General features: G+C 36.7%; 2 protein-coding genes across 2 annotated transcripts in view; both read right to left on the bottom strand.

Moving 5' to 3' along the window:
- xrcc1 (X-ray repair complementing defective repair in Chinese hamster cells 1) overlaps positions 1 to 3,012 on the bottom strand; it is a 34,264-nt gene extending 31,252 nt beyond the window's left edge. The window contains exons 1-2 of the mRNA XM_015372917.1: positions 2,534 to 3,012; positions 2,364 to 2,456 (exon numbers count right to left, since the gene is read on the bottom strand). Coding sequence (XP_015228403.1) covers positions 2,364 to 2,456; positions 2,534 to 2,584 — 144 coding nt within the window. The 5' untranslated portion in view covers positions 2,585 to 3,012. The remainder of the gene's footprint in view (positions 1 to 2,363; positions 2,457 to 2,533) is intronic.
- Positions 3,013 to 5,580: 2,568 nt separating this feature from the next.
- Positions 5,581 to 11,805, bottom strand: LOC107083558 (B-cell receptor CD22-like). The gene is made up of 8 exons (XM_015372877.1): positions 11,768 to 11,805; positions 10,727 to 11,128; positions 10,231 to 10,542; positions 9,881 to 10,144; positions 7,146 to 7,418; positions 6,556 to 6,661; positions 6,311 to 6,473; positions 5,581 to 6,191 (listed from the first exon to the last, which is right to left on the bottom strand). Exons 2-8 carry the CDS (start codon positions 10,857 to 10,859, stop codon positions 6,039 to 6,041), a joined length of 1,404 nt encoding a protein of 467 aa, XP_015228363.1. The 5' UTR covers positions 10,860 to 11,128; positions 11,768 to 11,805; the 3' UTR covers positions 5,581 to 6,038.
- Positions 11,806 to 13,482: the final 1,677 nt, after the last annotated feature.

The following is a 13,482-nucleotide window of genomic DNA, read 5'->3' as shown; positions in this document are numbered from 1 at the left end:
TATATATATATATATATATATATATATATAAATAAAAAAAACACAGCAAAATCGTTCGCCATCTTTACCATCGACAGGCTGCAGCCATGTCCCAAATTCCTCGTTTTCCAGTCACTTTTGTTGAAATTTGCATTTTCCCATTCTCTATTTTTTTCTCCACCTTAAGCTTCTTTTCCAAATAAACAGCTTTACGATCGACCGGAAGCAGTTCAGCCCAAACACGGGGAACCAGTTATATCTGATATAACATATCGGAGGAATTTGTTTTTTATAAAAAAAAATTTAAAAAAGCATTTTAAAAGCCACAATAATCACATTTAATGAATTTTAATGCCAGTTAAGGCCTTAATTTAAAACAATAATAATTTACTGACTTTTAATTATTTGTAATGACCCGCAGAAACCCTGTTAGTTTATTTTGTCGTACAAATAATCATTTCAGTTAGTTATAATAACTTGATAAAGTGATTTTTGTTAAGTAACCTCACTGATGGACCAGGATGAACCCAAAAAAAAAAAACACACCAACATGTAGGAGATTTTATTATCCAAATACAATATATTAGGCTTAAATGTATTTAAGTTGGGAAGATATCAGACATTCTATAACCATAGAAAACCATAGATGTGTGCATGTAATGCATTCTTTACATTACTAATAAAACAGTTGCTATATCTATAGACTAATAAGGTGAAATGCGCTTCTATATGATGTAGACAACAGTTTTTATAAATTTAAAATAATTAAACAGCTGTGGTTGGGAAACTAACATACATTTATTTAAAGTATATTTTAGATGAAACTGGTTGCTAATTTAACTGGGAATGATAATAATACTACTACTAATAGAACTTTATTGATCTCACATTGGAGAAATTCACCTCTGCATTGAACAGGGGCGGAGCTAGATGGGGGGCCCATCTAGCTCTCAAAGGGGAATATTCAAAACATTTCAAATTTTTTATATATTAAAAATTATTTGACAACAAAAACACTGTGGTTAATTGTGCACATTAAAATACTAACATTAAAGATGATAAGTACAGAAGTCATGCTCTTTCCATAACTAGATTCATGGGGTAAAGAGAAAATGATGGGTCTCTGCAAGTCATCTAGGAGTCTTTAGTGAAATCATAGATAAATAACTATTTTAATAAAAAACCTATTAAATAATCAATTTATGTCGATATTAGTACTTGTAAATATCTATTTTATCCAGAATGATTGTTGATAAGAGTAGGTAAGTAAAGACAATGGAAAAGATTTTTGCCCCAGAACTCAAACCTAAAAAAATTTGTATCCACTATACCTTTTATCTAGAAAGCACGGATGTCTAAACATTTATGAGTCTATTTGTTAGCGAAGGCTCTAGGAAAGTATAGTTTGTCTTTATATAGAAAATATGGATTCTTTGCTCGTTAATTTTCCCGTTGGAAAAGTGTAGATTAACCCTGAGGTTCTGGTGCCACCCTTCAGTGTACATTGGTTATTGCTTGGCCACCCTAATAAACATTTTCTGGCTACACCTCTGGCATTGAAGCCATCCCCTTGGGGAGCAGTGGGCTGCCATCTTGGGGCACCCAGGGAGCAGTGTGGGGTTAAGGGTCTTGCTTAGAGACCCAGAGTGGCAGTTTTTGGGACTCGAACTCAGAACCTCAGGATTCCAGGCTCTATGCTATAACCACTAGACTTCCACTCCCCCATCATGATCGAATGGGTTATCGATTTAAGATGGCTGCAGGGGCGGTCTAGACAGGGGCCAGGATATGATCTACAGGGGAACTGGCCCCTGTACTGAAGAAATTATACTCAAAGAAATTCTAAAGATGATTTGCGCTGGAACAGAGGGTCTATTTCTTTTTTTTTTCTTTACAAATTCTGTTTAACTATTTACTTAAAATCAATAAGGCGATAGCTTAAGTGGTATTGCGCTAGGATCTCAAGTTTCTTTTGCTAAATGTTTTTTTTCTTCAAAATAAATTGCTCCAATTTTATTGGCTGAATTTATCAGTTTTTCTTGAGTTATAATTCAGATTTTGTAGTAAATGGTAATTTTAACTTAAATTAATGCAAAAATGTGTTAAATTCCTAAATTATGAATGTAAATTGACCCAGTAAGACACATTTTAATTAAACCTAATTGAATAGAAATTTCACTTCATAAAGCTCTCTTAATATATTTGAATCCCTTGTCCTGCGTTTTATTTCACGCTTTTCTGTGCCCCCATGAAAACACGCTGGCCCCCTCCTGGCCCCCTGGTACATTTGGTCTAGAACCGCTACTGGATGGCTAACATATATATTTATTTAGACCGGGATCTTAAAAACAATGAAAACATGAATCATTGAAAAGAACCCAAACCTGTAGGATGACGGATGTCTGCTTCTCTCCGGGTTTTGCGGCTTTCCACTTTCTGTAGGTGTCTGAGCTCAGCAGGTTGTCTGCTTTATGAGTCTGGATTGTATATAAACAAATGAGGCAGGAAGCAGCTTACTTTACAATTATCAGACGGTTAAAATGAAATAACTTACACTGTCCTCCGTGGAGCAGGAAACCACGTGTTTTACTTTGATTTCTGGCATGTTTGGGTTAATTTTCGGCCGCTATTAAATGTGATTATGACTTTCCTAAATCCGCCAGCGACGAGTTTATAAAGAGACAACCATCTACCCTAGAAGCCAGTAACGAAAGACACACAGATTGCTTTTAACGGTACAAAAATGAACCCACTGAATGTCTGCTCAGCGTTATTAAAACTCCTGAACAGCCAAATAGCATGCTAGTAAACAAAAGGCAGGCAACTTTCCTAGAGTAATCGGATCATTCAGCACCTGTAACAGCCTTTAGCGCGGTAATCTCTCCGTGCTGTAAAGCTTGACATATACACATTACTCTATAGTTACAGCATGTATTTCAATTTATATATCAACCATTTGGAATTTAAGTTAAATTTGCGCCATAGCGAACACATTTTCCCACCAAAAGGGAGCGAACGTTGCACTGTTGCGTAACTTCCGGCTAACTGGTTTTCTGTCCAATCAAAACGTGTCGTTCTTCTTCTACGCTGAAATTATGTCCCCGTGCGATTGAGCTCACCACCAAGTGGTGGAATATGCAAAGTTTTGCTGTCATTATTTTTTATAAAAGTTTAAAACTGCAAAAGGTTTTAGGTATTGACTGCGTATTTACTGTGTACATGTCAGTGTAGGTTTAAACACTTGATCTCTGTTATATTTTGTTATATTAATGCACACTTGAGACAAATTACTTTTTAATTATAGCATAAATAATCATAATTTTCTCATTCATTAATTTCTAAACGCATTTTTTGTTTGATGCATTTCTATATCTTATTCAATGCAATTCAAATTTAAAAATACATTATGAATCCCATTTTTTCAGTTTAAAAGTACTTTATTGGATTCATTGATTCATTCGTTTAATAGATTAAGTTATTTATCAGTTGTAATGAGTTTTTATTCCCCATATTTTCTCTTAATTTAAAATGTAATTGATCATTTTCAATTACTAATGTAAAGCCAATCTTTTATGTGCATAGAATGCAATCAAGCACTTTGTCTGGGACTTGCTTCGTAGTTTTTGACCAGAAAAAAAAAAAAAAACAGTTTAGGGAGTGACGGATTTTGGTACTGTCGATCCCAAGACATTTGTATGTTAGAAAATATATATAATCCCTCCATCAAACTGTTGATCTGCTTCAAATATGGAAAAATACATTAAGGTCATATTCCAAATTATTATCATGACAAAAGTTGGGACTTTTATACAGATAGATGTGTATACTTTTTATCTATCTAACGTACTAGACAAACCTTCTCTTTGGTGCAGATGCGGCTTGAACCTTCTCATCTGTTTTCTGCTCCACCCTACTGTACTGCCACTCAAAAAAGTAGCCAAGAACCATGAACTCTAATGCATAAGTAGGAGAATTTCAGTCAACCGAGAAGAAACAATCCATTTTTATATTTTTCCCTCTAAAAATGTTGCAACCTTTACATCATTAATTAGTTTAAATATGTTTATGGTCACAGGGACTGGCTCTATCTGAATGCCTCAAATTGTAGCTTCTACCATCTGTTCCTTGTTTCTTTCCCTTCATCTTTTGCAAGGGTCAACAGTAAGAAAATTATCCAGGGTAGGAAAGAAACTTTTGACTGCATGGATGATGCTTGTCAAATCGATACTAAAGACTTTTGGAAAAGAACTGCAAAAAAAATACATTACACAAAAGTAATGAGGGGCTGACGCTCTCCATTATAAAACCTAAAACATATGAAGGTGAATACGTTTGTATGTATCACACAGAGTCATGTAAGGATTAAGAGCAGCAGTATAGCTCCGAGCTGTGGCTAGGAACTTCCGTAGGTTGATGTGCTAACTGAAACGGCGATAGGCAGTATACTGCTTTCTCCTCGTCTTCTTTACTGCCCGCACTATTTGGACAGCACTTAATATGGCGATCGCTGACACACTTCCACTGCAGCTTAAGAGTCTTTACCGATTTGAGGAATTCAGGACTGTTAAAAATAGGCTCTGTGTATGCACCCTGATGCTCTATACTTCAGGTTATTTTTCCTGAAAAGAGATCATTCGGGACAAACTCTTTAAATAACACTTTATAACTTATATGTATTAAATAACCAGGAGACATGACAACAGGTTCTGGTAGAAATTGTAATCTTACTCAGATCAGAGAAATTGTTTCGAGTATACAGAGGGCACCTCCGGGCTCACCTCTCAGGAAGTGGCCCTGATTAACAGTTAAAAGGCATTTTATTCATTTCCAGTCTGCCACATCCTCATATTTTACATACATGCTACCAGATGATTAGATGTCCATGGCTCCAGCCATATCAAAATATTTGGTTGGTTCTTAGCTGAAGGACACCGCTCTCATTCCATTTCCAAATCTTTACCACATACAAAATGAAGATAGCTGTATATCCAGAAAGAGGAAATTTCCTAATTAGATTAAAACGTCAGTTCTGACGTGCAACAGGCAGCCCATACCAGGGTGTAATAAACTCACACAACCTCAATGATAATTATCCTAACAGGACATACAAGCTAGATTAGGATTATGGGGCCTAGCCTTGCAACTCTGAAGCAACATAATCTGACTTTGGGGCCTTTGTGTAATTTCTCTTGAAATACAAAAAATCCATAACAATAAACTGTATGTTACTTATTATCTAGTCCTTTTCATTACTTAGTCCTAGTACATAGAATAAAAATATAAATGATATGTGATAGATTTTTTTTAAGTAATTCAAAAGAACATTTAATAAATCAACACAGGGTCCTTGTTTTATAATCCTTTAAGTCTGTGAATCTATATGAAAATAACAATTTTGCAATATAATAAGCCTTCCATGAAAAAAAATCCACACAGATACAAAACAGATCCCAAAATATAATAGGAAAAATTTCTGCATCAAATGTAATATTCACTTTTGTCTATTTAGAAACAAATTTTCATTTGTAAGAGGGATAAAAATGATCTTTATAAAATCTTTTAAAACCTAAAGCCCTCCAAAACGTATTGATGAAGCTGTAGCACCACATGGGGAGGGTAGTGTGCTTAGAGCAGCTGTCCTGGTTTGAGCCCTTACCATGGGCCAATTACGACAAGTCATTCCCTAATCTATGTTCTCCTTCTGTGAGGCTAATAATTAAGACATGCCACTAGAGCCACAGAAAAAAGAAGCAAGGTTTTTCCAGAGGATGATACACCACTGACTGGTTCAGCTACTTATATCATCATTTAAATCTCTGATTTGTCACAGAATCGCAGATCTGAGGATCTTTGTCCGGCTTCTTATGAATTTAGCAGATCAAATGATAAAGTATCATTTCAAAACTATTCTACTAAAAAGTCAATGATGTTAGTCAAAAACAATACTTACAAAAATCAGTTAATATATCACATTATGTATACTGTAGCCAGAAAGTGACATGGGCATGATTGCTCCAAACATAAAGGATTACATATCCACTTATTTTGTCTTTTTAAACTTATAATATCTCCACATAGATAGCCGTCTCTGGATCAGCTAGAGAAGCACTTTGAAGATCTCTTGAACCCCGTAGCCCTACACCTCCTCTATCTCTACCTCCAGCCTCTCTTCCTCTTCTCCTCTCCCCACCTCTTCTCCCCATTGGACGGGTCTAAAAAAGAGATACAGATGTTTAAAATTCATGGCAAACATTTTTTTTAAATGTAAAATCTATACAACATGTCCTCTATTCAAAATAGCACAGTCTATAAGAACCAAATTATGTGATACCTGTTTTGTATGAACAAAAACAGGAGTGGAGTTCTGGTACACAAGCTGGTAGCTCCCATTGGTGTAGACATTAGTGACTTCAGTGCAATTAATGTAGAGAGGCATTCTGTTCTGATAAATTCCCAATCCTTCAGGGTAAACAGCTTGATGTCTCCTCAGGTGTCTACAAGGACAAAAACAAGACCATCAGGTAAAGCTACATAGAAACAAGATCCTCATTCTATAAGTAAATTTGCCTCTCATACCTTTTAGCTCTTCTTCGATGGCAGTGGTAGATAATCAGAGACGGACAGAGTATTAACAGGAAGATCCCTACAGCAGCTAATATGATCCAGACCACAGGTACAGATTCTGCAACAAAAAAGGCATAGATCAGTGCAATAATGTGTAAATTGAATAGCTTAGATACCAATATCATTTTTGGTGACATTGGGAAATATTTCTTTTTTTCAGCTTTTATTGTCACTACAGTGTCACAAGTACAGAGCAACGGAATTAACTATCTGCATTTATCCCATCCCCTTGGGGAGCAGTGGGCTGCCATCATAGGTTGACTGGGGAGCAGTGTGGGGTTAAGGGTCTTGTTCAGAGACTCAGAGTGGCAGTCTGTGGGAGTGGGGCTCGAACTCAGAATCTCAGGTTTCCAAGCTCTATGCTCTAACCACTAGGCCACCACTCCCCCACTTCTTGTGCTGTAAACTTTTCTTTACAAAGTTTTCTTACTTTTTGTCACATTTTTGACCTACTGTTTAGTTAACTCATTGTTACCCTCACACTGATAGATAAAACATGGAGAGCTGTTTTCTTTATTAGTTTGATAAGGACAGTGACATACCTTCCTCCCCCTGCAGCAAAACCAGGGAGTCATTTCCAAGTGCATTAAATGCAAAGCAGATTACGCTCAGTGGTTTGGCCATGTAGCCCCTCAGAGATGCCGTGAGCACAACAGGCTCTGATGTTATAGACATGTTGTAATCATAGGGTGGAACACTCCCGTTAACACTCCAGGTGACAGCAGCTTTTGGGTTGGAGTCAACCAAACAGCGACAACGAACCTCAGAATCCTCCACGGTACAGGTAGAGGAGAGATGAAGGATGGAGGGTTTATCTGAAGTAAACAAAGGATGTCTTTTTAAAATGTTATACAATTATTTTTTTTTATAAAGTGTTAAAACAAACTCCAAACACTTTGCAGTAATTCATTGCCATAAAAACTATTAGAGATTTTCTGATGCGTTTTTTTTTTTGTTTTCCTCTTTTTTAGCCAATGCCAATTATTTTGACATCAGTGTAACTCATGGATTCTCTGACAAAAAATTGTAATGGTGGTCTGAAAATTACACAATAACATTTTTTTCCTCAACCAATAAAGACATTAATCAAAACTTCCTTAGTAAAAAGAGAAATTAAACTGTGATTTTTAAAAATAACAATGTTTTCCAGAAAAAATGTATTTAGATAGAAGGAGTCTTTTGCTATGCTTCATTTTAGGATGTATTATAGAGCTTCTACGTATTGTAGTGCAAAGCTAGTCTGGGGCTGCTACTTTAAACAAATAGCGCTGTCCATGGTGCTTTGACTCTGAATTAGCAACACTGATGCAAACATCATGCCCACATTGCTGCTGTTGGGAAAATTAAAGGTAGACATGATTTCCTGACTATGCTCACACAGACCAATAATAGGAGATTCACATAGAGCAAGTTCATTTTATGAATGCAGTTTTAGGCTGTACTCAGACAGGAACAGGGACACCAGTTACTGGTAGTGCTGGGAAATGAGAGGAGCTGAGATTTGTTGCCATTTGTATTTACTGAATGTAATCACTGTGAAACAATCAGCAAAATACTTTTTATTCAACTGATTAATAACAGCTTTATCAAGACAGGAGCTCACTTTCTCTTATCGTTACTCCATGCCTCTCTACCAAAGTTCTCTCCCTCTCCTTGTCAGACACAAATCAAATTATACTTCTAAGAGTTTCTATTTTGTGGCGTAATTTGAGAGTCAGATTTAGACTGACGTGCAGGTACATGAAATAAACAAAGTGAGAACACACACATATGTGTATTAACAGAGCTTAGTCCATGAATCCACCTTTAGAGACTTTTTTGTTTTTTTAAGCCGATCTGAATATCTCTCTTACTCTCACTGCACCTGAAAATCCTCAGGAATAATGTTGCGGATAATGTGTGTATTTTTATTGCAATTTAATTCAAATTCAGTTCCAATATTATTTCCATAACATTATTATGATGGGGTTGTGTTACTTTAACTGCGATTCTTTTTGCTGTTGTAAAGATGTGTGTTCTGATTATTTGAGCATGATTAAACATGCTGCCTTTAATATGGCTACAAGAAAGCCTTGTTTTGTTTAAAAAGCATATTTTTAAGTTGTGGGTAATTGGGGTTGTGTCAAACAGGTTGGGACACAATAGGGTTGCACGGCTAAAGAAGTGTGGGAACCGCTGGTCTAACCAATCATGTGCTGCCAATATTTTTTGGCTGATTGTTGTAAACGAAATAGTTTTTTATTCCTCCATTTAAACAATAAAATTTACACAGGTTTCAATTTAAACAGCAAACAAAAAAAACATCTTTTAACAAATCAAACATAACATTAACAAAAAGCAGGGGTGGCAGTGTAATGTATAATTCGATCTCTATATTCTATATTGCTACTTTATTCGCTCATTCATCCAAATGATTGAATTCAGATATTCCAATCATTTTAATGACCACAGGTGGCAGGAATTAAACACCTAATCATGCAATCTGCAAACATCTGCTTAAAGATGGATAACTCTTAGAAGAGAATGGAATTCCAGTAAGGTACCCAGGTGGGATGTGACCTCTGCAATGAAATGTCCTTGCAGCTTAATATTCCTACCAACTGTTAGTGATACTTTTGTAAGGTGAAAGGGATTTTGAAACAACATAGTGATCAGATGATAGGCCATGAAAATCACAGAACTTGTTTAGCAATTGTGATAAGTCAACAGCCAGAAAACTACAAACCCCTTGTTTTTATATTAGCTTAAAAGAATCGGGTTTGGAAATTGGTGAAATGTGGTGACCATGGCCAGGAAGCTACATTCAAGACTTACCATTCTAAGTGCAATATAAAGTATTGTGATAAATCATTTTTTTTCTAACTCTGCTCTTTGTGTCACTGTGCAACTTTTGCAATTTCCTCAAAGACTTTTAGCACCTTGGCTACTCTAATATGTCAGATGTGGGCATTAACTACAATGAATATAGCATTATAAGGGTTATTGGCATAAAAAGTGTAAATTCCTGACAATTGTATTTTATTATAAAACAAATAGCAATACTTACTTATTTGGAAATTTTTTGCTGTGAAGTTTACTATATTGATGGATCAATATAAACTAGGTATAATCTGTGAATTCTGAGCTGGACAAACTCATGTAGTTGGAATGAAAGAGTTTTAATCTTAGAGCCACACAAATCAAGTATCTGGTTCTTATAAGATTATATTGTTTGAAGGGTTTAGTGTCAGGGAATCATTGCAACCATTTAAAAAGGTCAAAAAGGAGGTAAAATTACATTGTATATTGAGTGACGTCAGCTGGGATTCTCCTCGACCAATGGCGTTCTGGGCTGAGCAGCGGACTCTCATATCTTTGGTCACATTAAACACTCGCAGTATGTGGGTTCGGTGACGGAGGTGCACAGTCCGACCATGTTGAGTGTAGCACCAGCGATACTCTGTCACCGGAGGGTCAGCTTTGCATGAGCAAGCAAGCAAGGCGTTGCCCCCCTGATGCACAGTCAATGTCTGAACCTCAACCCTCACATCCTTTGGCGGAACTAAAGACATGGTCAACACAAACAACGTTAGATGTAAGCTAAACTGAGAAACAAAGAAATACGGTAAGTGTCAAAGCTATGCTTACATGTCACATGCACATCCCTCTCCACGGTTAACATTTTATTTTCTGGATAATTCACTGCACATTGAATCCGGGGCTTCACCTGGTGCGAGGCAATAAAAGACAGAGAGGCAAGAAGCATCCACCTGTTGGGATCTGGATGGAGAGTTTGTATCTCTCCTATTTTGGTGCCGTTCAACTGAGTTCCTTGCCTTAACTTCCACTGCAGGGTCGGGGGTCTGGAAGGACAGTGGTAAGTGACAGAGCAGTTCAGTGAGACCAGCTGTCCTTCTTTAGCTGACAACACTCCGCGGATGACAGGAGGCTCAGGGGTGCCTGTCAGTACAAAAAAATAGAAAACAACAATATAACATATTTGTATGTGCAATGACTATTAGAAACAATCCTCCTTTATTTCAGTTATTTCAAGAGGTTATACACTTTAAACCTCTTCAACAAGTTCAAGTACTTAAAAAAAAAAAGAAAAACAGAAAGATTAGGGTATTTCTGTGTTACTCACCAATAATGTCCACATTTACACTTCTGGATATTCCCCAGGCTGAATCCCTGCCTTTCTTCAAAGCCAGTTCAAACACCTTTGGATCATCAGCTCTTAGCTGCTCTATCTTTATCGAGCAGTCTCCATCTGACATTTTGCCAAAGAGCAACGTTCGTCCCAGGAAATTCCTGTTGATTTGGTTTTTGCTCTCGCTGTTGAAAGCAATACTCCAGAGACGGATAACAGCTCCACTACCTTTGAACCTGAGCCGTACATCGACCCTCTCCCTCAATCCTACAATGGGGTGATAGGTTGCTGGTGTGAAGGAGCAGGGAATCACAATGCAGGAGCCCACCACCCCCTGGACACGGTCAGGGACTGAGGGCACAGGCGAGGCAGCATGGACCCCCCTTAACAGGACAACTTTTGTAATGAACAACAAAATATTGGTTAGAAAACAGAAAACTACACAATTTTAGCTTAATATTTATATATGAAAAAAAAATGAAAAACAGTGGAAAACTAACATCTAATGTGAAGCAGTTGTAGAGCTTGTAATCTCTTTATAAACTGATCATACGAAAGACACAGAAAAACCTTGCATTGACTGGGGATGATGTAAATAGAATTAGTTTTTGAAGGGCTTTGTAGGAGTTATTTCTAACCAAAGTTACTTCAACTACAATGACAATATAAAGAAATGGTTGTGCAAGGGATATTTTTAGAAAAAGGAAGGGAGTAAGTGCACCATTGGTTCTGGTAATAATTGATCACACTGAATGTTGTGCAGGGGGAAAAGATATAAGAGTGTCTCTTTTTAAATAAATATTGGCTTTTTTGCCTGCACCACTTATACTTAGAAAATGGTTAGTTTATGAAATAACGTGTAAACAATTTATCTTCAATGACAAGAAGATGTTTTGGGGGAAAAAAACCCCATACTGAAACCCTACCAATGATAGAAGTGCATTACTGGCTATTTTAACAATATCATGCAAAGATCAGTGAATATTAACAATCTTAAGAATAGCTAAAAGAGAGAATTTGTTCATCATTACTTACCTATAACCTGAAGAGTTTTAAGAAAGCTTGTGTCTCCATGCATGGCTGCAACACTTTTCTGCTAGCAGTCTGGAAAAGACAATGAGAACGCAAAGAAGAGGAAGTTGGCCTGGTTCATGGTGTCACAACTGTCTACTAATGGTGCCTATCCACATTCAACCAATAGTGGTTTATATACCTTCTGAAATACTGTTTTTAATGTGTTTTTGTCATCAATAAGCTTAAAATAAGTATATTAAAACTGTAAAGTAACTCACATTTTACAAAAAATTACCCAAATAATAAAAAAAAAGTGGACATTTTCTGCTTAGGAAAGAAGACATCAGCAAGACAACACATGACAAGGAGTGAGTCACTCATGCTGCTAGTCATTTCCCTATTGTTTCCAATGTGGTCATTTCTTTCTTCTTTTGTCTGCTCCACAAAAGCTGTCTTACATTGCCTTGGATTCACACATTTTTTTTTTCTATTTTTAGCAAGGATACAAACATAAAACTAAACCAAGTTTAATGAAAGTTCATGAAAAAGGCTAAATATTGAAAAATGCGAAGTGAATGGAAAAAATGTTTTACTTAAGAAAAAATTAAAAACAACCCACTATCTGTCAAATTGGATGTAGAAAATCTATAGTCAGCAATTTTCCATTCTTGGCACATATTTCCATTTAGATATAGGGCAGGAATTTGAGTGCACTCTTCAACAACAAAAAAATGCTTTATTGATTTTTTTTTTCTATTGAAGGTGAGGTGGATGTTGCATTATAAGGAGAATCTTAAATCTTTTGAAACCTTTAACATGTTTTCCTTGCGAGTGCCCAATATTAAGCATCTCCTGGCTTCCCTGTACCCTTGCAAGATCTGAGTTTACAGTCTCACAACAAATCTGTCTTGAAAGCCTCCCACCAACATGTCCGTCTCCAAACCAGCGCCGGGTCGGACCAGTGACATACCAGCAGTGTTTTTCAGGGCGGGATATGTAAGAATGCTTGACAGTTAGAAGGGCCTTGTCGGGGCATTACAAACATGGCTATGCTGGAGGACTCACCTGTTGATACCTCATTTTACTTTCTATACTCATTTTACTTTCTTTCTATATTCGATACCTCATTTTACAATTTCTTGATTAATAAAGGAGCAAAGAGAAGCACCTTGTGCAATTGTAGATGGAAAAGATGTCTGTGCTTTTCTTCCGATAGGATTCGGAAGAAGTTTGATTCATCAGTTTTCAAAACGTCACAATTTGCTGCTACAATTGGCCGAAAATAGTTGGATAAGTTATGGGTCAGTTTTGTGTAAGTTATGAGCCCGCTGAAGCACACTGGCACACGTTGACATACGGCAAGTGTGTTGAGGAATTTTTCTCAAAGTTTTTTAACGTATGCCAGCGTATGCTTATACACTGTTATACACCATAACTTACAGATACGTTATTTGATCGTTCGCATACGTTGTGTAAGTTACTCATAGGTCGTGGTGTTTAACTTGTCCGAAACCTATGAGTAACTTGTGCATAACTTATGCATAACTTATCAAGAAGTTATCTCCAACATATATAAACGTATTTGACGTGTTCAAGAGGACAGCTGAAACATTTTTTCTAACTTATAGCTACTGTATAATGGCGTATTGGCAGCGTTTTGGTATAAAATGGGGTTCACACGAGGAAACCGTCAGTTCTCCTCCAGACTTCATCCCCATGATAGGGTGTGCGTGAAG

The sequence above is a fragment of the Cyprinodon variegatus genome, unplaced genomic scaffold (assembly GCF_000732505.1).
Source record: "Cyprinodon variegatus isolate N-32 unplaced genomic scaffold, C_variegatus-1.0 Scaffold77, whole genome shotgun sequence".
NCBI classification, from domain to species: Eukaryota; Metazoa; Chordata; class Actinopteri; order Cyprinodontiformes; family Cyprinodontidae; genus Cyprinodon; species Cyprinodon variegatus.
This window is presented reverse-complemented; position numbering and strand designations above follow the sequence as displayed.